The following is a 24,316-nucleotide window of genomic DNA, read 5'->3' as shown; positions in this document are numbered from 1 at the left end:
GTGTCAACAGATGCTGTGGGGTATGACACCACGAGTGTCAACCGATGGTGTGGGGTATGACACCACGACTGTCAACAGATGATGTGGGGTATGACGCCACGACTGTCAACAGATGATGTGGGGTATGACGCCACAAGTGTGTCAACAGATGGTGTGGGGTATGACACCACGACTGTCAACAGATGATGTGGGTTATGACGCCACGACTGTCAACAGATGATGTGGGGTATGACGCCACAAGTGTCAACAGATGATGTGGGGTATGACGCCACAAGCGTCAACCGATGGTGTGGTGCATCTGACGGCTTTCGACTAAATTTAATCCTTTAAACAATATTGACGTTTTCTTCTTTGTGCGACAAATAGAAATAATTGTAGTGGCCGTTTAAAATATTTGTGTGTGTGTGTGTGTTTTATTATATATCGAATATTCCTTTATTTTGGCGGTTAAGGAGACGTTGCCATAGCTTCAAGCCCACCGCAACACATTGTAGATCTCTAGATCTGCACTGACGAACCAGTCAACCATGGGCTGAAAGAAACGATCGATTCAATTTTTCTTTTTTGTTCATTCCAATTAACTCAGTGTCCACTTTAGAATATTTATATGCAGTAAACAAGTCGATGGCGTACTTAGTATCATTGTATGTGTTCTGTCCAGAATTTGCATTTCTTTGAATTGTAAAAAAACACACCAAAAAACCGAGGTCGTTGTCTTCGAACGCAACCTACCTTCTGGTAAGCCTAACTCAGTGGGAAGCTGGGTTTTAGAATTTTCGGATTTCGGAATGAACCTCAACGAAATAAACCGTTAATGGTTAGAAAATAAGGCTTAATTCGGGATACTTACAACCTGATATTGGTATGACTGTGAAGATTATTTTCGTACTGTGTTTAAGCCAAATTTGGTATTGGCAGACAAAGTATTTCCAGAGAAAATGGCAATGTTAAAGTTTACCATGGACACACAGACACAAGAGAGTCAAAAAGCATGACACTTCTGTCAACACTTCAAGTTTTTTGTTTTGTTTTTCTTTTCTTTTCTCTTTAACTGGCATCCGCTAAAGACTGTGACACACCAACAAGACCTGGTAAAATGTATGACACGCCACAAGATGGTGATGATTGTATTTATTTCTTTATTTCAACAACACAATGAGGAAACAATTTTCCATTCTCAAGACATGTTACACACATTCCACTTCATTTACCCACAACAAAATCAAAGTTTTCTTTTTATTTCATTTTACACATATTTGGCATTAAAATTTGCGTGCTCACTTACCCACACCACAAAATTCAAAGAATTACTTTCTACAGAGATACAGTGAACATGACAATGTGTAACAATACACTTTTACAATAATGAGTATAGTGAAAATGAATAGCAAAATAGTATACATGAAAAGTGAGTTTTGATAGTTTCAGGATTTGTTGGTGGTATTTTTGATTGTGTACTATTTACGATTGTGTACTATGATTTGTGTGTGTACATGCTTGTGTGTATTGTGTGGGGAGTGGGGGGGTCAGAAGGGGGGAGGGTGGGGTTGGTGGTGGATGAATAGTTTTCAATTATGTTTGGTATCTGGTGTTCAATTTTTCGTTTTCGATATTTACATATGTATTCTATTTGTAAATGCCTAGGGCTTATTTTCAAGATTAGGCGTAAATGCTCATAATAATAATATACATGAAAATGAGTAACAATACAGTATATGTAAGTGACAACGCAGTATATATATATATGAAAATGTGTAATAATGTCCACAAACACACAACAAATCTTCAATACACGTCACTTCTTCCATACACAATGTCCACACACTGACCACAACCTCAACACTAATTCTTTCGTACAACTGTACAAGTTAACACCAGTGCAATACCCATCACCCTAAAAATCACACTTTCCTAGAAACCATGCAAGGCAATATGGCCTACATACATGTATGCTTAACAGTGTGATGCTGAGCAATACAATCATGATATCATCAATCCTATGAAGATTCAGCAGTGTTGGTGACACTGCATTCCATTTTCTCTTTTTTTTTTTTTTTTGGTCACAGTGGAAATATGTGCAACATTTCAACCTGTGAAGTGTCATGCTTCCTCCCCTTTTACAGAAAACAACTTCATATTTCTCAAAAAAAACCCAGTAAAACATAATTACAACTTTCGATCTTCAAAAATTGTACAATTTGCACAAAAAAATCATTGATGTACCCTAGAAGTATGTAAGCCAAAAAGACAACAAATTATTTATTCTGTAAAACGTATTGAAACCTGATTGCTGTGCCCCACACCCCAAGCCTTAGAGACACAACATACTTATTCAGTAAAATCCATTGAAAATTGTCTTCAAATTACTGTATATTTTGCAGGCTTATAAAGGATTTTCTAATATAATTAATCTGATCGCTGTGCCCTACAATGCAATATGGGGAAAAAATCTGGGAGTTGTAAAATATAGACAGGTAGTCAGAACATGTTATTCAAAGTCTATATACTTACAAAAAACAAACACAAAGAGGGGGAGGTTGGAGAAATTGTTGGAAAAAGGGCCAGAAAGACAACACACAGTGTCACAAACACACTCTACACTCACATAAACCAATACACCACACACGCACATACATAAAACACAACACACACTCATATATACCAATACACCACACACGCACATACATAAAAAACAACACACACTCATATATACAAATACACCACACTCACAAACACAAACACACCACCCTCACATACACCGAACACTAACACACACATCCACCACACTCAAATACACAACACACACACACAAACACACACACACATTCACAGAGGAGAACAGCAAAACTGAAAATTAACACTTAAGTTCATCCCCCTTCCCTTTCCCAGGGAGAACATACTGTGTAAACTGGAATACTATTCTGTAACTGGGATAATTCTTTCTGGGGCACTATGTGTAATTCTGATATTTCTGACTAAGATCCATTCATCACTGGGATATTCCATGTGAGTGCAGATTCTATTTATAAGTCTAATACCAATTATTACTAAGATACAGGTGGGTTCTTATTTTTATAACTTGGGATACTGTTTACAACTGAGATACTTTTTATAACTGAGATTCTTTTTTTTCCAAACAAACTTTCAAGGATACTCACATGATCACTTTAGAAAGAAACTTTTAGCAAAAAACTATCCTATGAACATATCAAATATCACTTTGCAAAGATTTTTTTTTTTTTGAGAGAGGCACACAGAGAACACCCTCCTGTAAACAGAAAATCACTTTAAACAGAATCTTTTGCAAACCACACAAAACAAAATTTACCTATAAACACAGCATCATTTTGCACTTTTAGCAACACTCATTGAACACTACCTTATAAACATAGCATAGCTTTGCACTTTTAGCATCTCTTATAGAACACTACCCTATAAACACAGCATAACTTTGCACTTTTAGTAATACTCACAGAACAATACCTTATAAACATAGCATAACTCTGCACTTTTAGCAATGCTCATAGAACACTACCTTCTTTGCACTTTTTGCAACGCTCATAGAACACTACCCTCTTAACACAGCATAGCTTTTAAAAAGACCATTCACTGTGAAACACAGTGAAGAACAAAGCCAGAATCAAGTACAAAGCCAGAAACACAGTGACACAGTGAAGTACAAAGCCAGAAACACAGTGACACAGTGAAGAACAAAGCCAGAAACACAGTGACACAGTGAAGAACAAAGCCAGAAACACAGTGACACAGTGAAGTACAAAGCCAGAAACACAGTGAAGAACGAGCCAGAAACACAGTGACACAGTGAAGAACAAAGCCAGAAACACAGTGACACAGTGAAGTACAAAGCCAGAAACACAGTGAAGTACAAAGCCAGAAACACAGTGAAGTACAAAGCCAGAAACACAGTGAAGAACAAAGCCAGAAACACAGTGAAGAACAAAACCAGAAACACAGTGAAGAACAAAACCAGAAACACAGTGAAGGACAAAACCAGAAACAGTGAAGGACAAAGCCAGAAACACAGTGACACGAAGAACACAGCCAGAAACACAGTGAAGAACAAAGCCAGAAACACAGTGAAGTACAAAGCCATAAACACAGTTAAGGACAAAGTAAGAACACAGCCAGAAACACAGTGAAGAACAAAGCCAGAAACACAGTTAAGGACAAAGTAAGAACACAGCCAGAAACACAGTGAAGAACAAAGCCAGAAACACAGTGAAGAACAAAGCCAGAAACACAGTGAAGTACAAAGCCATAAACACAGTTAAGGACAAAGTAAGAACAAAGCCAGAAACACAGTGAAGAACAAAGCCAGAAACATAGTGAAGAACAAAGCCAGAAACACAGTGAAGTACAAAGCCAGAAACACAGTGAAGAACAAAGCCAGAAACACAGTGAAGAACAAAGCCAGAAACACAGTGAAGTACAAAGCCAGAAACACAGTGAAGAACAAAGCCAGAAACACAGTGAAGTACAAAGCCAGAAACACAGTGAAGAACAAAGCCAGAAACACAGTGAAGTACAAAGCCATAAACACAGTTAAGGACAAAGTAAGAACAAAGCCAGAAACACAGTGAAGAACAAAGCCAGAAACATAGTGAAGAACAAAGCCAGAAACACAGTGAAGAACAAAGCCAGAAACACAGTGAAGTACAAAGCCAGAAACACAGTTAAGGACAAAGTAAGAACAAAGCCAGAAACACAGTGAAGAACAAAGCCAGAAACATAGTGAAGAACAAAGCCAGAAACACAGTGAAGAACAAAGCCAGAAACACAGAGACACAAAGAAGAACAAAGCCAAAAATACAGTGACACAGTGAAGGACAAAGCCAGTAACACAGTGAAGGACCAATCCAGAAACACAGTGAAGAACGAAGCCAGAAACACAGTGAAGAACAAAGCCAGAAACACAGTGAAGAACAAAGCCAGAAACACAGTGACACAGTGAAGGACAAAGCCAGAAACACGGTGAAGGACAAAGCCAGAAACACAGATACTAATTCTAACTGAAAGAGTGGTGAAGATACTACCGGTAATTCTAACTGAAAGACGGGTGAATATACTAATCATGACTGAAAGAGTGGTGAAGATACTAATCATGACTAAAAGGTGAAGATACTAATTATAACTGAAAGAGTTGTGAAGATACTAAAGAGGGGTGAAGATACCAAAGATTGGTGAAGATACTAAAGAGGGGTGAAGATACTAAAGAGGGGTGAAGATACTAATCATGGCTGAAAGAGTGGTGAAGATACTAAAGAGGGGTGAAGATACTAATCATGACTGAAAGAGGGGTGAAGATACTAAAGAGTGATGAAGATACTAAAGAGGGGTGAAGATACTAAAGAGGGGTGAAGATACTAAAGAGTGATGAAGATACTAAAGAGTGATGAAGATACTAAAGAGTGATGAAGATACTAAAGAGGGGTGAAGATACTAAAGAGGGGTGAAGATACTAATCATGACTGAAAGAGGGGTGAAGATACTAAAGAGGGGTGAAGATACTAAAGAGGGGTGAAGATACTAAAGAGTGATGAAGATACTAAAGAGGGGTGAAGATACTAAAGAGTGATGAAGATACTAAAGAGGGGTGAAGATACTAAAGAGGGGTGAAGATACTAATCATGGCTGAAAGAGGGGTGAAGATACTAAAGAGTGATGAAGATACTAAAGAGGGGTGAAGATACTAAAGAGGGGTGAAGATACTAATCATGGCTGAAAGAGTGGTGAAGATACTAATCATGGCTGAAAGACGGGTGAAGATACTAATCATGGCTGAAAGACGGGTGAAGATACTAATCATGGCTGAAAGTGGGGTGAAGTGGACCCCTCACTGCCACAGGGAACCTCAGTTAAAACGAACTGGACAAGAAGCAACAGTTACAAAACAACCGTTCCCTGTGTAATACTATATATATCTTTGTAATGTCTATAAAAAGAAACATAAAGAACACACAAAGAAACTTTGCCCAAACACTCTGAACACTCCATGCAAAATGAACACAATAGTTTGGAAAAAAAAACCAACAACTCCCCCCTCCACCCAAAAACCCAACCAACAAGATTATCAGTGACTTGTTTTATCTGCCTGAAAAATGTTGAATAAAAACCAACAAAAAAAGCTTTACAAGTTTGACAGCCAATGGTAACAGCACTGAACTGGTCCTGGGTTCCAATCCTGGCTGCAACTTGCCAAGTTAAGGATGGAGATTTTTTCCATGGTGAATTAAGGGTGGAGATTTTTTCCTGGTGAATTAAAGGTGGTGAATTAAGCATGGAGATTTATTCCCTGGTGAATTAAGGGTAGAGATTTTTCCCCTGGTGAATTAAGGGTAGAGATTTTTTCCCTGGTGAATTAAGGTTCCCTGGTGAATTAAGGGTGGAGATTTTTTAACTTGTGAGTTAAGAGCCGAAATTTTTTCACTGCTAAGTGTTGAAATTTTTTCATTGGTAATTAAGAGTGGAGCATTTTTCACTGGTGAATTGAGTGGAGATTTGTTCAATCTCTCAAGTCACAGACCTGCAGACCTGCCAATACCTGAACCCCTTTCTGTGTGTATACACATGTGAAAGGTCAAATACGTTTTTTTTAAAGACTAATACCAACATTTCCCGCTAAACATTTTAAACACTTTTTCATGCAATCACCCTTTAAAAATACTCTATAAAAAAAGAATTAAAAACATCATAAGCTTTTCCTAATTACACTCAACAGTTTATGCAAATCTCTCTAACATATTATCATATTTCTATTAAAAAAAATGCAAATCTCTGTATCAGATTATCATATTTCTTTTAAACCCCCCCCCCCCCCCACTATAATTTATATAAAAAATACTACATATAATTTGTGATGCAAATCTCCATCATGAAATACTGCATTAATCTAAAAAACAGAAGAGAATAAATAATAGCAAACCTGCTGATATTTTCAATTGACAATTCCTTCCAATCAGACACTTACTGCCACATCAGCAACAATCACCAGTCTTTCTGCTAACTCTCTCATCAATGATTCCAAGTAAAGTTTGATAAAAGTTAAGTATGACTGACCCACATCCTTCTACGGCCATCAGGGCAGTGGATTCGTGCTCAGAAAGGCGGGGCCCAACACCTTTCTTCCACCATTTAACCTTCCCCAATCTGAAGCCAGGTACCCATTGACACCTGGGTGGAGTGAGGAAAATCAGAGTACAGTGCCTTTCCCAAGGACACTAAACCACGCCAAAATGAGACCTCAAATCCTGATCACTCCAAGTAACAACAATATCTATTGAAACAACGACAACAAAATATTTTTTCAAAGATACACATGCTTTTCCACTGACAAGCTCATAAAAAAAAATTCTCAGTACAGGACAACAATAGAAGAAAAAGAATTATTTTAAAGAACACATGCTTTCCACTGACACACTCTCACCAAGATTCCATATAATGTATGATGATATTGAAAAACAGAAACACACATTACCACCTCATCCGTGATTTCTTTTTTAAACCAAGGCTTTCCCACCCACATGCTCTCGCCATCATCATCAAACGCTTCATCACAAGATCAATCAATTGATTCACAACCACCTCCACCACCACCCAAACATCATCTGAGTTTTTGTTGTTGTTGTTTTGTTCAGATGGGAAAGCAACCAACCACCAGGCTGTCTTGTGCTATGCTGTATTGTGTTGTATTTCACTGTGTTGTATTGCATTGTGTTGTATTGCACTGTGTTGTGTTATATTGCATTTCACTGTGTTGTGTTGTATTGCACTGTGTTGTGTTATATTGTATTTCACTGTGTTGTGCTGTATTGTGTTGTATTTCACTGTGTTGTGTTGTATTGTATTTCACTGTGTTGTGTTATATTGTATTTCACTGTGTTGTGCTGTATTGTGTTGTATTGCACTGTGTTGTTACATTGTGTTGTGCCGTGTTGTATTGCATTGTGTTGTCTTTTGTTGTTGATGTGTCGTACTGTGTTGTATTGCATTGTGTAGTGTGGTGTTGTGTTGTCTTCTGTTGTGTGCTGTGTTGTGTTGTGCTGTGTTGTATTGCATTGTATTGTGCTGTGTTTCTTGTTGTGTTGTACTGTGTTGTATTGCACTGTGTTGTGCTGTGTTCTTTTGTTGTGTTGTGTTGTACTGTGCTGTACTGCAATGTGTTGTGCTGTGTTGTCTTTTGTGTTGTACTGTGTTGTATTGCATTGTTCAGTGTGGTGTTGTGTTGTCTTCTGTTGTGTGTTGTGCTGCATTGTGCCACAGCACATCAGACGAACATTACAACAGGTGACAGGACATGGGATGGGGGGCAGTGTGTTGTGTTGTGTTGTACCACAGCACACTAGAGCACACAGGGGTTAAAACATGCGGTAGGATGGGGGGTACTTGATGGGGAGGGCGTTCTCTTGGTGGCGGGCACAGTGATGCCAGCCCAGCAGTGAGTACACCTGCAACACCACACAGCACACGGCACTTCACCAGTCGTCTCCTGGAAGAGATCCATCTGTTCACAGCTAAAATCTCACTAATATACCAAAAATATAGCTTACAAACACACTCACATGCAGACACACAAACTCTCCTTTCCCCCCTCACCTCCTCCCCATCCTCCACCCACACAACTCACTCACCTCATGTCCCTCCCCCACCACCCCAAACCACCAAACAAGCCCCTCCCCCACCACCCCACACCACCAAACAAGCCCCTCCCCCACCACCCACACCGCCCAACTTCACCTCCACCCCAATCTTACCAAACTTAAGCCCCAACCCCAACACCCACAGCACCCAACTTACACCCCAACCCCATGCCCCACAATTTAAGCCCCATCCCCAAACAGCTCAACTTAAGCCCCACCCACAAACAGCTCAACTTAAGCCCCATCCCCACACCACCCAACTTATGCCCCACCTCTAACCCCCACACCACCCAACTTAAGCCCCACCCCCCAAACAGCTCAATTTAAGCCACACCCCCAACCCCCAAATTATCAACTTAAGCCCCACAACCAAATCCCACATGACCACCTTAAGCCCCACCCCCAAACAGCTCAACTTGAGCCGCACACCCTAGCCCTGCCTTCACCCACACATCACCAAATTTAGCCCCTCCCCCACCACCAGACGCTATCCAAGTGAAGCCCCGCCCACCTCCACCAGCTGGCTGTCAGTCTTCCTGTTGCCCTTCTCCTCCAGCTGCTTGGTGATCAACTTGGCTGCCCGCCCATAGTGCTTGTGTTCCAGGGCGTGACGTATGCTGAAGGGAACCACCTGACACCACACCAAACCCACTGTCAGTATAAAGAGAGTGACCACCTGACACCACACCAAACCCACTGTCAGTATAAAGAGAGTGACCACCTGACACCACACCAAACCCACTGTCAGTATAAAGGAAAGGAGTGACCACCTGACACCACACCAAACCCACTGTCAGTATAAAGGAAGGGAGTGACCACCCGACACCACACCAAACCCACTGTCAGTATAAAGAGAGTGACCACCTGACACCACACCAAACCCACTGTCAGTATAAAGGAAGGGAGTGACCACCCGACACCACACCAAACCCACTGTCAGTATAAAGGAAAGGAGTGACCACCTGACACCACACCAAACCCACTGTCAGTATAAAGGAAGGGAGTGACCACCCGACACCACACCAAACCCACTGTCAGTATAAAGGAAGGGAGTGACCACCCGACACCACACCAAACCCACTGTCAGTATAAAGGGAGTGACCACCTGACACCACACCAAACCCACTGTCAGTATAAAGAGAGTGACCACCCGACACCACACCAAACCCACTGTCAGTATAAAGGGAGTGACCACCCGACACCACACCAAACCCACTGTCAGTATAAAGGGAGTGACCACCTGACACCACACCAAACCCACTGTCAGTATAAAGAGAGTGACCACCCGACACCACACCAAACCCACTGTCAGTATAAAAGGAGTGACCACCCGACACCACACCAAACCCACTGTCAGTATAAAGGGAGTGACCACCTGACACCACACCTACTGTCAGTATAAAGAGAGTGACCACCTGACACCACACCAAACTCACTGTCAGTATAAAGAGAGTGACCACCCGACACCACACCAAACCAACTGTCAGTATAAAGAGAGTGACCACCTGACACCACACCAAACCCACTGTCAGTATAAAGGGAGTGACCGCCTGACACCACACCAAACCCACTGTCAGTATAAAGGGAGGGAGTGACCACCTGACACCACACCAAACCCACTGTCAGTATAAAGGGAGGGAGTGACCACCTGACACCACACCAAACCCACTGTCAGTATAAAGGGAGGGAGTGACCACCTGACACCACACCAAACCCACTGTCAGTATAAGGGGAGGGAGTGACCATCCGACACCACACCAAACCCACTGTCAGTATAAAGGGAGTGACCACCTGACACCACACCAAACCCACTGTCAGTATAAAGGGAGTGACCACCTGACACCACACCAAACCCACTGTCAGTATAGAGTGACCACCTGACACCACACCAAACGCACTGTCAGTATAAAGGAAAGGAGTGACCACCTGACACCACACCAAACCCAATGTCAGTATAAAGGAAGGGAGTGACCACCTGACACCACACCAAACCCACTCTCAGTATAAAGGGAGGGAGTGGCCACCTGACACCACACCAAACCCACTGTCAGTATAAAGGAAGGGAGTGACCACCTGACACCACACCAAACCCACTGTCAGTATTAAGGGAGGGAGTGACCACCGGACACCACACCAAACCCACTGTCAGTATAAAGGGAGGGAGTGACCACCTGACACCACACCAAACCCACTGTCAGTATAAAGGGAGTGACCACCTGACACCACACCAAACCCACTGTCAGTATTAAGGGAGGGAGGGACCATCCGCCACCACACCAAACCCACTGTCAGTATAAAGGGAGGGAGGGACCACCCGACACCACACCAAACCTACTGTCAGTATAAAGGGAGGGAGTGACCACCTGACACCACACCAAACCCACTGTCAGTATAAAGGGAGGAAGTGATCACCTGACACCACACCAAACCCACTGTCAGTATAAAGGGAGTGACCACCTGACACCACACCAAACCCACTGTCAGTATAAAGGGAGGGAGTGACCACCTGACACCACATCAAACCCACTGTCAGTATAAAGGAAGGGAGTGACCACCTGACACCACACCAAACCCACTGTCAGTATAAAGGGAGTGACCACCTGACACCACACCAAACCCATTGTCAGTATAAAGGGAGGGAGGGACCACCCGACACCACACCAAACCCACTGTCAGTATAAAGGGAGGGAGTGACCACCCGACACCACACCAAACCCACTGTCAGTATAAAGGGAGGGAGTGACCACCTGACACCACACCAAACCCACTGTCAGTATAAAGGGAGGGAGGGACCACCTGACACCACACCAAACCCACTGTCAGCATAAAGGGAGGGAGTGACCACCTGACACCACACCAAACCCATTGTCAGTATAAAGGGAGGGAGGGACCACCCGACACCACACCAAACCCACTGTCAGTATAAAGGGAGGGAGTGACCACCCGCCACCACACCAAACCTACTGTCAGTATAAAGGAAGGGAGTGACCACCTGACATCACACCAAACCCACTGTCAGCATAAAGGGAGGGAGTGACCACCCGACACCACACCAAACCCACTGTCAGTATAAAGGGAGGGAGTGACCACCTGACACCACACCAAACCCACTGTCAGTATAAAGTGAGGGAGTGACCACCTGACACCACACCAAACCCACTGTCAGTATAAAGGGAGGGAGTGACCACCTGACACCACATCAAACCCACTGTCAGTATAAAGGGAGGGAGTGACCACCTGACACCACACCAAACCCACTGTCAGTATAAAGGGAGGGAGTGACCACCTGACACCACACCAAACCCACTGTCAGTATAAAGGGAGGGAGTGACCACCTGACACCACACCAAAACCACTGTCAGCATAAAGGGAGGGAGTGACCACCTGACACCACACCAAACCCACTGTCAGTATAAAGGGAGGGAGTGACCACCCGACACCACACCAAACCCACTGTCAGTATAAAGGGAGGGAGTGACCACCTGACACCACACCAAACCCACTGTCAGTATAAAGGCAGGGAGTGACCACCTGACACCACACCAAACCCGCTGTCAGTATAAAGGAAGGGAGTGACGACCTGACACCACACCAAACCCACTGTCAGTATTAAGGGAGGGAGTGACCACCTGACACCACACCAAACCCACTGTCAGCATAAAGGGAGGGAGTGACCACCTGACACCACACCAAACCCACTGTCAGCATAAAGGCAGGGAGTGACCACCTGACACCACACCAAACCCACTGTCAGTATAAAGGAAGGGGGTGACCACCTGACACCACACCAAACCCACTGTCAGCATAAAGGGAGGGAGTGACCACCTGACACCACACCAAACCCACTGTCAGTATAAAGGGAGGGAGTGACCACCTGACACCACACCAAACCCACTGTCAGTATAAAGGGAGTGACCACCTGACACCACACCAAACCCACTGTCAGTATAAAGGGAGGGAGTGACCACCCGACACCACACCAAACCCACTGTCAGTATAAAGGGAGTGACCACCCGACACCACACCAAACCCACTGTCAGTATAAAGGGAGGGAGTGACCACCTGACACCACACCAAACCCACTGTCAGTATAAAGGGAGGGAGTGACCACCCGACACCACACCAAACCTACTGTCAGTATGAAGGGAGGGAGTGACCACCCGACACCACACCAAACCCACTGTCAGTATAAAGAGAGTGACCACCTGACACCACACCAAACCCACTGTCAGTATAAAGGGAGTGACCACCCGACACCACACCAAACCCACTGTCAGTATAAAGAGAGTGACCACCTGACACCACACCAAACCCACTGTCAGTATTAAGGGAGGGAGGGACCATCTGCCACCACACCAAACCCACTGTCAGTATAAAGGAAGGGAGTGACCACCTGACACCACACCAAACCCACTGTCAGTACTAAGGGAGGGAGTGACCACCTGACACCACACCAAACCCACTGTCAGTATACAGGGAGGGAGTGACCACCTGACACCACACCAAACCCACTGTCAGCATAAAGGGAGGGAGTGACCACCCGACACCACACCAAACCTACTGTCAGTATAAAGGGAGTGACCACCTGACACCACACCAAACCCACTGTCAGTATAAAGGGAGGGAGTGACCACCTGACACCACACCAAACCCACTGTCAGTATAAAGAGAGTGACCACCTGACACTACACCAAACCCACTGTCAGTATAAAGGAAGGGAGTGACCACATGACACCACACCAAACCCATTGTCAGTATAAAGGGAGGGAGTGACCACCTGACACCACACCAAACCCACTGTCAGTATAAAGGGAGTGACCACCTGACACCACACCAAAACCACTGTCAGTATAAAGGGAGGGAGGGACCACCTGACACCACACCAAACCCACTGTCAGTATAAAGGGAGGGAGTGACCACCTGACACCACACCAAACCCACTGTCAGCATAAAGGGAGGGAGTGACCACCTGACACCACACCAAACCCACTGTCAGTATAAAGGGAGGGAATGACCACCTGACACCACACCAAACCCACTGTCAGTATAAAGGGAGGGAGTGACCACCCGACACCACACCAAACCTACTGTCAGTATAAAGGGAGGGAGTGACCACCCGACACCACACCAAACCCACTGTCAGTATAAAGGGAGTGACCACCTGACACCACACCAAACCCACTGTCAGTATAAAGGGAGTGACCACCCGACACCACACCAAACCTACTGTCAGTATAAAGGGAGGGAGTGACCACCCGACACCACACCAAACCCACTGTCAGTATAAAGGGAGGGAGTGACCACCTGACACCACACCAAACCCACTGTCAGTATAAAGGGAGGGAGTGACCACCTGACACCACACCAAACCCGCTGTCAGTATAAAGGGGGTGCTGAAGCCAGCAAACTATGTATGCTATATCACATCTGTTTGGGGGGGAAAAAAAGAATTAAAATAACAGGAGAGTGGATGCCAGACCTAAACGTACACCCAGCACACTGGCCAGGCCTAGAGAGCCTACTATCCAGCTTACACAACATTATGATAGTATGAATGATAATAATGATAATATCAATGATAATAGTGCACTTACATCTAGCACTTTCAAAACATCACAAAGTGCTTTACAATAATACCACATCAGTCAGACACAAACCACAACAAACACACATGTATGCACCAACACATCCACATGCACGTAAGCACACACACAGATGCAAGCATATATGCACACACATACTCACACACTCACAAGCATTGAGGGCTGGATGTAAAAAAAAGCAGCTGTGCTAACTCCACTACCCTTGTGAAATAAAAATTCGTTTCGTTTCGTTTCGCACATACACACACATAAACATATGCACACACACACAAGCATAGAAGAAATTGCTGCTGCTCCACAAAATTCACAGTGGTATGGGATGGAGTGCCTCAATTTTTTCTACTTCTTTTGTGGAGAAATGTGAGTGAGGGACTTTGATAGAGTGAAAAAAGCAGTGAATTCCTGGTAAAAACACTGTGAATATTGATCCCATAAAACCTGAATCACCTATGATTGTTGCTTATGGCCCAGTCATGTAGTGAGGACAATCTACATGAAGCATCTTTTCCCATGGACACACAACACCATGCTGAAACAGGGCTTTGAACCCTGAACAAGTCCAATGCCTGACTGATTCAGCGACAGCTCCTCTTCTCAAATCCCGTTTTGGTGTACCAGGTGGGTTAGGGGTGAAGATTTTTCCACTGTCAATACATGTGCAAACCTGCTAGTGCCTGAACCCTCTTTGTGCCTAAATGTATGCATAATATCAAACATACACATTAAAGATCCTGTAACCCATGTCAGCACACAGTGGGTTATGGAAACAAAGAACATACCCAGAATGCACACCCCCCAAAACAAGAGTATGGCTGCCTACATAGCAGGGTAAAAACGGTCATACACATAAAAGCCCAATCATACATATTAGTAAGGGAGTTGCAGAATGCAGAAGAAGAAATACAAAAAACAACACACACACACACACACACACACACACAAAACCACTCAACTCACCTTAGGGTCTGTGAGGTCAGCAAACTTCTGGATCTCAGTGAAGGTGTTGTCCAGGTCTTGCATGCTGACGTTTGGACACGGAGGTGGTTGGGAGGGTGTAGGGAGGGAGGAGGAGGAGGAGGAACTGTTGAGGTTCTCCCCCTCCCCACCACCCACAGTGGGGTCCCTGCCCCCATTGGGAGAGGTGAGGGCGAAGGGGGGATCCTCGCCGGAGAGAGCCACTGCCTGGGCCAGTCCTTGGTAGACCAGTGCTGACACCAGCCACCCCTTCTTCTTCTCCATCTCACTGTGCACATGATGATGATGATAATAATAATAACAATTTGATTTATAAACTGCCTTTCAATGTAGAACATGCTCAATTGTGCTGTACAATGTAAATACCGACGTTTAAAACATGCATATAAACACAATGAAAAACACAATGAAAAACTTACATGCATTGCCCTTTACAGTCAGCCAACCAAACACTCAAGAGGAGGAGTTTATATTATACTCCATATTTGGTGATGCATATACTTACCATGTCAAACTAATGCAAACTTGGCCTATTGGTTTGAAGACGAGCGGGCTGACTGCCCGGAACTGCCTGACACGCGCGGGCCTCCCCCAGCAGGGGAGACCAGCCGGATAGCGGGAAGACCTGCAGAGCAGGTGGCCACGCGCCCCGAATCCCCTCCCGTGGGGAGACTGGGGTGGCTTGGCCTGGGGTGGGCAAATTAGAGGTCCCCCCCTGGAACCAAAATTTTCTCCCCCCCAGAAGGAGGTGGGGGATGGGGGTCGGCAGAGGAGGGAGGAGGGCCGTCTCCAAGTGGGGACCTGGGTAACGGCTGGGTGTGGCCTCCCCTTGGAGTTCACGCCTAGCCGTGAGTCCCCACTGCCAAGAGAGGACTTGCCACTCCCCCTTCTCCCTGCCTTGCGCTGGGACACCTCGGGAGGTGACGCTTGGTCCCCTTCATGACTGTTTTACTGGTACAAGTGTCGCCTCCGCGGTCCCTATCGGGAAGAATCATGAGGAATCATGGGAGAGTCTCTTGCCAGGTCTTGATCCCAGCATCATGATTCCTGCCATCGTGGGATGGCATACGAGGCATGGTACCCGCGCTTAGGCACCCAGCGAAAATCCGATCCCCAACAGAGAAAGGAAAGACAGGATCGACTTAGAGGTAGAGAAAAACGAACGATTTGAGGGGGCCGAGTCGAATCGAGTACACAGATTAAGAAATACAATAAACACAAGCCGCATGCAGCAAAATCAGGCCATATGAATACGCCTAATAGCCAAAAAAAGCGTAAGACGAGACAGAGCGTAAACCTGACAAGATGGTGTGGAGAGCCTTGGCCAAAGGGAATGATTCAGCGCTTATAGCTTTTAGAGGCGTTTGATTGGCTAAGAGTGGACTGGGCAGGATGGGCTGTCTTTTCACTGTTAGCCACGCAAAATTTGGCCAAACAGAGCAAGCCGATAGGCCTAGTTTGCATCAGTTTGACATGGTACAGTATATGACACCAAACACAAATTTGTGCACACACACACATACCCACAATCATCACACTCATAATACATATCACATGAAAAAGCCTAAATAATGAAGTATCATATCACAATACTTAAATACTTAAAAAACCTATCACAATACTTAAAAATATTCCTGACAATAAACAAAAACCATATGTGACAATAACTGAAAATTCACTTCCAACTGTTAGCACCGGTCACTCACGTCACAATAAAATAAAAATCTACATTTTAAAATGAAGATTTAAAAGCATAAGACAACAATGATGATAAGACGATGATGATGATCATGACAGAGTAATATAGGTGACGATTATGAAAGAGTAATACAATCAGATGATGGTGATGATACTGATGGTGCAAGTTTAGAAATGCCAACACTTGTGAACTCTTTTTAACCAGCTGAGTGCCAGAGAATTTTGTAAAAAAAAAATTCTAAAGTGCTCTCCCCTTGCCAGGGATTTTTTAGGATTTGGGGGTAATAAATCACAAAAGCTATGGGCGATACAGAAAGAAAGTAAACCGAAAGTGTGTAGGAAAATGAGTGTAGATTCTGCTTCTGGGCTTTTTTTCCCAATTAGGCTGATTGCAGATAACTGTTCAGGCATGTAAAGTCAAGATATTTTTTGTGCAACAAAAAAGTCTATTTCCACCTCTACATAATGACATCCATAATAATAATAATAATAATAATGGATACTTATATAGCACACTATCCAGAAATCTGCTCTAGGTGCTTTACAAAAACGCTTTTGTTAACATAAAACATTACATCTATGTTACATACACACACCAAAATGTGACTACACACACACACACACGCACACACACACACACACACACACACACTGCATACATACATTTTAACATACATGTGTATCTAACAGCTACCCTAACACATACGCACACATAGGCAGGCACAAACTTACATAAACACACGCACACACAATACACATTCATATACATGCATGTAGTTATGTACACATACATATGTATACACACATAGTCAAGCACAGCTAACGCAAAGGAAGTGGACCTGCCACAAATGAACTTATTGCTGAGGGAAAAGGTGAGTTTTGAGATGAGATTTAAAAGATGCGAGGGAATCAGAATGATGGAGGTTATCAGGGAGCTTGTTCCACGTCTTTGGCGATTGAAAAGAAAACGATCTGTGTCCATAGGTCTTATTTTTGACGTGAGGTATCCTTATAGGCACTATGGCAACATTTTTTGTATGACATCGGCTGATGTCTTTTAGGCACTGTACTGGTTAAGAGATAATCATAATTTTTTTTAAGGAATATTCAGATTCTCAATTGCATCAGAACACATACAATGTTTACATACACAGCATGCCTGTTTATATCTTTCAGAGAAATCTGTTGTGACAAAAAGAGAAATACAGATACAAATAACATACAATGTTACCTCTTTATTGTGGAGGCTTCAGCTCGCTGATCGGACTTGATGCCGAAATAGATCAGCAGTTCGTTAGCGTCAATCAGTGAAATTACCTCTTTTGCCAGAGAAAGGATTTCATTCAGATACTTCTTTCGTCCCTGAAATCAGTAACAACATGTTTGCTGGCTGGAGAAATTTCTTGATCAACGTCTCTATAAATGAAAATAATTACAAATGTACTGCAGCGTAACACAGATTTATAACACATACACAGATGTGCATGTAAGCACAGGCACACACACCATGTACACACATTTAAACACAAAAAATACATAAACACAGATAAACACACTCTCTCTCTCAATCTCCCACACACAACTCCAATCCATTTTATCCTTAAAAAAATTCACCAACTCACCCACACACTGACCGACTGATTCAAATGGATACTTACATAGCGCCAATCCTCAGTCAGAGACCAAGCTCTTAGCGTTTGACAGTCATTTGCGCACCAGGCTACCTACCCGGACAGAGTCAACTGAGGGCTGCCTTTAAGTGCTCATCATTCAATTCCTGTGTCATTCAGTCAGGCATACACATACACATGTATTTAAAGAGTGGATTTTGCTTTAACGTTATGCCAGGGACAACTTGCTTGTTGCTGTGGGTTCTTTTTTGTGCATAATGTACACACCTCAGGATTATCCAAGGTTTGGAGTCGAGACAGAAGCACAGGCACATGGTTGGTGTATTCCTGGGCCACGTCTGTATACACTGAGCTGTCCAGTGGTAATCTGTGTCAACACACATATACATACACACACACACATATATATATATATAGACACAGACACACACCACACACAGAGACAGACACATGCACCACAAACACACACACACACACATGGTTTTCCTTCATTCTGCACTGTTGTCGGTCCATCACTTTTTCCATCAACTACTTTCCCCTCCCTCAACAGTTCCTTTGAGGACTTTTTAGCAAGGCCACTGGATCTTGTTGTGTGGCCATACCAATGTCATTTTCTTTCTTTTCTTAGCTGACAACAGAAAATTTTCACGTGGGTCCAATGTGCTGCTTCATGGTTTGGAGCACTTGTTCACTGGTGTCAAAAATACCTTGCAATAACCTTTCATCATGACACAATACACCCATGAAAAAACATGTGTTGCACTGCCAATACAAAATGTGTCATAAGTTGTCAATCTGTGACAGTGTTGTGGTGCGTAGAATGAAGACTGGAACTCTTACAATGGTAAAGACATTAACGAGAAAATGCAGCCTTCAATGTAAAGAACATAAAACACTACAAAACCTTCATGGCTCATGTGTGGTTCCTGCTCAACAACAAAACCTGAAAATGCCAGTGTGGAAAGGGATGAGGGGATTCGATGTCATGGAGAGATGGGGTGGGGGTTACCTGTACGTACAAAAAACAATCTTTATATTTTTTGCTAACCATCAGAACCAAGTGTTTTTTCAAAGTTAGGGCTGGAAATGGAGCAATTTTTCTTAATAAAACAGCTGACATCAATTAACATTTCACTGTTTTACAATCAATAATATAGATCTACTAATCGGCTACATATGTTTACAGTTGGGCCAACAGCAAAGCAAAAGTTGTAAGATCAATGGTTTCTCCACTGCAATGGAAAATCACTTGCAGCTTAATCTTCTGTGATGGACTGTGACTCTCAAACTAGGAGGCAGGACTGTACTGGTTTAGTACAGCAGCCTTAGGGGCTTGTTGGACTTTGGGAACCATCCCAATGCTGACTGTCCATAGAGAGAGTGGGGGTGTAACTTGGGCAAAACACTCTCAACTATAATCAGATTCTAGCCCAGATAGTCAGGACAGCAGCTGCCACCTCTGCTGTTCTAACAGTCATAGTCCAACACAACTGACTCTCATACATATCTTTCAAAGTTTCCCTATCTTCAACCTAACTTTTCAGCTATGAACAGAAAAACCAGAATCTACTCACTTGTGGATCCATGACACAGCTTTGAACATAAAACCAGGCTCCACTCACTTGTAGATCCATGACACAGCTTTGAACATAAAACCAGGCTCCACTCACTTGTGGATCCACGACACCTTCAGGTCCCTCAGGGCTTCCAGGTACTCCTCCTCCTTGCCCTTCTCCTTCTCCTTGTCCTTCTCCTTGCCCTTCTCCTTGCCCTTCTCCTCCTTCTTACCCCCCTTGCCGTTCTTGGGTGCGTTGGAGCGTTGGGGGATCTCTGTGAGTACGTAGGTGAAGTTGACCGAACTCTGAAAGCAAAACATGAATGAATGACGATGCAGATCACAACAAGGCATTCTCTCCCCAAGGACAGCAATCAGACTTTCACACTGAGAAATCTGAGACTTTAAAAAGAATTTGATATAATAAAAATTACAATGCAATGCACTAGTGCAGTGCAGTACAGTAGATTGCAGCACAACGGTGCAAAGGAATGCAGTGCAATGCAATACTGAACAAAACAACATAACACAGTACTGTATTACACAATATCACGCAGTATGAAACAACACAATACAATTAAACACAACACAATATAATACTGTACAACACAATAAGACACAGTCCATACATGTGCAACAAAAGAGTGGCAAACGCGTCGCACTTTCAGTCTAAGGGTTCTGGTTTGAATCACAGTCTTGGCACATGATGGATTATGGTTGGAGATTTTTCGTGATCTCCCAGTCAACAGATGTACAGACATGATCGTACTTGAATTCCCTTTGTGTGTACATGCATACAGAACATTAAATACAAACAATAAAAGATCTCACAATCCATGTCAACATTCAAGAACATTGTTTCCCATCATGCGTACTCCTGAAATCAAAATATGGTTGCCCACAAAGCAGGGTGAGAGAAAAAAAGGATGTACACGTAAAAGCCCACTTCTATGTGAGACCTGCACATGAACACAGAAGAAAAAGCAGACACTGACTGTATATCACAATACAACACAACACACCATGACAACACACCACGACATGACACACCACACCATGACATGAAATGAAATGAAATTATGGTGCGTAGAGCCTCGCCGACCACTAAGGCCATCTCAAGGCTATCGCCACGTTAATAACTACTACAAGGGTAAAAAAACCAATTAAAACGAGTCACCGCTTCAAACTTTCCACTCAAAGTTTTAAAAAAAATTCCATAGTTTAAAACCTTCAAATCTGATTAAAAATGTTCACTTCTTTCAAGAAGTCCATCAGCGCCCACGTAGGGACATCACGAAACAAAGTCTTCAAAGAAACCGCCGTGTAATATCTGTGTCTAACGTCATGCAGATCCCAACAGTCAAGGAGAACGTGTTTCACGGTGAGAGGCTCATCACAGGGAATACATCGAGGGGCCTCTTCCCCCTTCAACAAGTAAGAATGAGTAAAAAAAAGTGTGCCCCACATGCAGTCTGCACAGCACAAACTCCTCCTTTCTGTTCTTCACCCCTGAAGGGAGGGTCTCTTTTAGGTCTGGACGGATCTGGAAGAGCTTGTTGTCCGTCTGGGTGTTCCACTCCCCTTGCCAAAGATCCTTAACATAAGTGTTCACCTTCTGCTTCATGTCTGTGTATCGTACAAAGGATCTCGATAATTCTTTCTTTACAGCGTTCTTGGCCAGCAGGTCTGCCCTTTCGTTACCACGAATGCCAACATGTCCGGGAACCCTGGCCAACACAACCTCGTATCCTTTCTTCGTTGCGAGAGTAAAAGATTCATAAAATTCCAGCAGTTTGAGATGAGTGATATTCCTGCAGGCGATCGCCTCCTGGGCTGACAAGGAGTCGGAAAAGATCATGAATCTCTTTTGTTTCGAAGAGAGAACCATTTTTACCACCAGAACCAGTTCCGCAGAGTACACTGAGCTGTCAGACAGGATGTGTTCCGTTGAGGGCCGGTCAGGAAAGGTGGGACAGAACGCAGATGCAGCGACTCCGTCCTCTGACTTGGAACCGTCAGTGAAGATTCTTTGAAAAGTGGGAAATTTGTGGCAGAGTTCTGAAAAGTAGGTTCTGTAGGCCAGAGAACTGGTGGAGTCTTTACCGTACAAGGCCAGATCGAATCGGACCTCAGGTTTCTAAAGGTCCACGGAGGGCTGTCGGGGAACTTGGAGAAATCTGAGATGCCACCGACACCCAGATCGGCATTTTCTATGTGCGGCTGAATGCGGAGTCCAAGAGGAGGGATGCAGTTTGGGTTGTCTTTAAATTTCTTGTCGAAAGGGTTGTTGAATAAGGCGTCGTAAGCAGGGTTTGTAGGTTCAGAAAACAGTTTCAAGTAATAATTGAGGGTCAGCTTCAGTCTGCGGTTGAAGAGAGGCGGTTCCCCCGCCTCTGCATACAGGCTGTGCACAGGGGTGGTGCGGAATGCACCTAAACTGAGACGGAGCCCTTGGTGGTGTATAGGGTCCAACAGTTTCATGTAAGACAGTCTGGCCGAGCCGTATACTACACTTCCGTAAACCAGTTTGGACCGGACCAGGGCTCTGTAGAGGTGCAAGAGAGTTCTCCTATCAGCACCCCAGTCCGTGTGTGCCACAACTCGGATGATGTTCAGGGCTTTTTGACAAGACATTTTCAGCTGTTTGATATGGCTGAGGAAGTTCAGCTTCTGATCAAAAACAACCCCTAGAAATTTGGCTTCCTTGACCGCTGGGATGGTGGATTTTCCCAGACGGATTTCAGGGTCCGGATAGAACTGGCGAAAGTTGTGAAAATGAATACACTCAGTTTTGGAGGACGAAAAGGTGAAACCATTCTCCTCTGCCCAACACTGGATTTTGTCGACGTAGAGCTGAAGCCATTGCTGGATGCTGGCATACGTGCTGCCAGTTGCATATAAGGCGAAATCGTCCACAAACAGCGAGCTGTCCGATCCCTTCTGAACCGACTGATGTCATTAATTTTGATGCTGAAGAGAGCCGGTGACAGAATGCTCCCTTGCGGAACACCCAGCTCCTGCTCGTGAATGTCAGACAGGGTGGTGCCGACCCTCACCTGGAATTGTCTGTCTTGCAAAAAATTGTGGATGAACTGGGGCAGGTGTCCTCGGAAGCCGAGCTTGTGCAGGTCCGAGAGGATTCCAAATTTCCAGGTGGTATCGTGCCTCCGCCCGAGGCTTTCCGCTCCCGCCCAGCAGCCCCTGAGGACCGCCGTACAGGATGGGAAGGGGTGGACACAACGCCTCCACCCAAGGCCAACGGTTCTACCGATGTGGGTAAGTCGTCTGTCTGCATCCCTGTGGACGTCATCTGGATCGCAACATCTACCTTCCTGGTTCTGACGACAGAAGCATAAGACGCCTTAGGCAATGCGGCCTCCACTTGTTTACGTGCCTCAAAGAAAGAAATTTTCTTCTCCGTCTTCACCTTCTGGATTTCTTTTTCTTTTTTCCAGGTGGGGCAGTCTTTTGATGAGGACGGGTGGCCGCCTCCGCAGTTCGCACAACGGGCTGGAATGACACATTCACCCTGGTGCGCCGCCTTTGAACAGGTGCCACACACCTCTTCCTCCTTGCAGCGGTCCCGCACGTGTCCGAATTTCTGGCACTTGAAACACCGTAGAGGGGACGGCACGTACAGACTTACGTTCACCTGCAGGTATCCGACTCGTATGTCCTTGGGGACATTCGGGCAGCAGAAGGTGAGGAAAAATGTGTTGGTCCGGACTCTGTCCGACCCCTTCCTTACTGTCACCCTGTAAACGTCGGTCACTCCCTGAGAGGACAGCTCACTCTTAATCTCTGCTTCAGATACTCCTCTCAACTCCAGGCATCTGATAACCCCCTTCGAACAGTTCAGTCCTTTGTGAGGGGAAACCTTCACCGCCCTATCTACAAAAGTGGTTGCTTTAAGCAGAAGCTGTGTCTGCCTTTATGACGCTGTCTCCACCAGAAATGCTCCGCTCCTCAGCCTCTTGATAGATTTCAGTGATCCCGCCAGACACTGGAAGCCCTTCTGGATAACGAAGGGGCTGAGAGCCGACAAGGGCTTGTCATCATCAGTGCCCTCCATCACAAGCCACGACGGCCAAAATCCAGAGGTCTCGCCAACCTCTGAATCGGAGTCAGAATCGTCAGTTCCGGGTCTCCTCCTTTTCCCAAGTTTAGGGGGGTGTATTTGGTTGGAAGCCATGGTTT

General features: G+C 44.5%; 1 protein-coding gene across 2 annotated transcripts in view; it reads right to left on the bottom strand.

Moving 5' to 3' along the window:
- Positions 1-1,119: 1,119 nt before the first annotated feature.
- Positions 1,120-24,316, bottom strand: part of LOC143275598 (tripeptidyl-peptidase 2-like) — an 88,794-nt gene continuing 65,597 nt past the window's right edge. For both annotated transcript variants that reach the window (XM_076579819.1, XM_076579820.1), the window contains exons 24-29: positions 20,235-20,425; positions 18,832-18,931; positions 18,165-18,295; positions 15,218-15,503; positions 9,169-9,288; positions 1,120-8,465 (exon numbers count right to left, since the gene is read on the bottom strand). In XM_076579819.1, the coding sequence (XP_076435934.1) occupies positions 8,376-8,465; positions 9,169-9,288; positions 15,218-15,503; positions 18,165-18,295; positions 18,832-18,931; positions 20,235-20,425 (918 nt within the window). In that variant the 3' untranslated portion in view covers positions 1,120-8,375. The remainder of the gene's footprint in view (positions 8,466-9,168; positions 9,289-15,217; positions 15,504-18,164; positions 18,296-18,831; positions 18,932-20,234; positions 20,426-24,316) is intronic.

Source organism: Babylonia areolata, chromosome 30 (genome assembly GCF_041734735.1).
Source record: "Babylonia areolata isolate BAREFJ2019XMU chromosome 30, ASM4173473v1, whole genome shotgun sequence".
Classification (NCBI taxonomy): Eukaryota; Metazoa; Mollusca; class Gastropoda; order Neogastropoda; family Buccinidae; genus Babylonia; species Babylonia areolata.
Note: the sequence above shows the minus strand (reverse complement) of the source record. Positions and strands in the feature narration are given on the sequence as shown.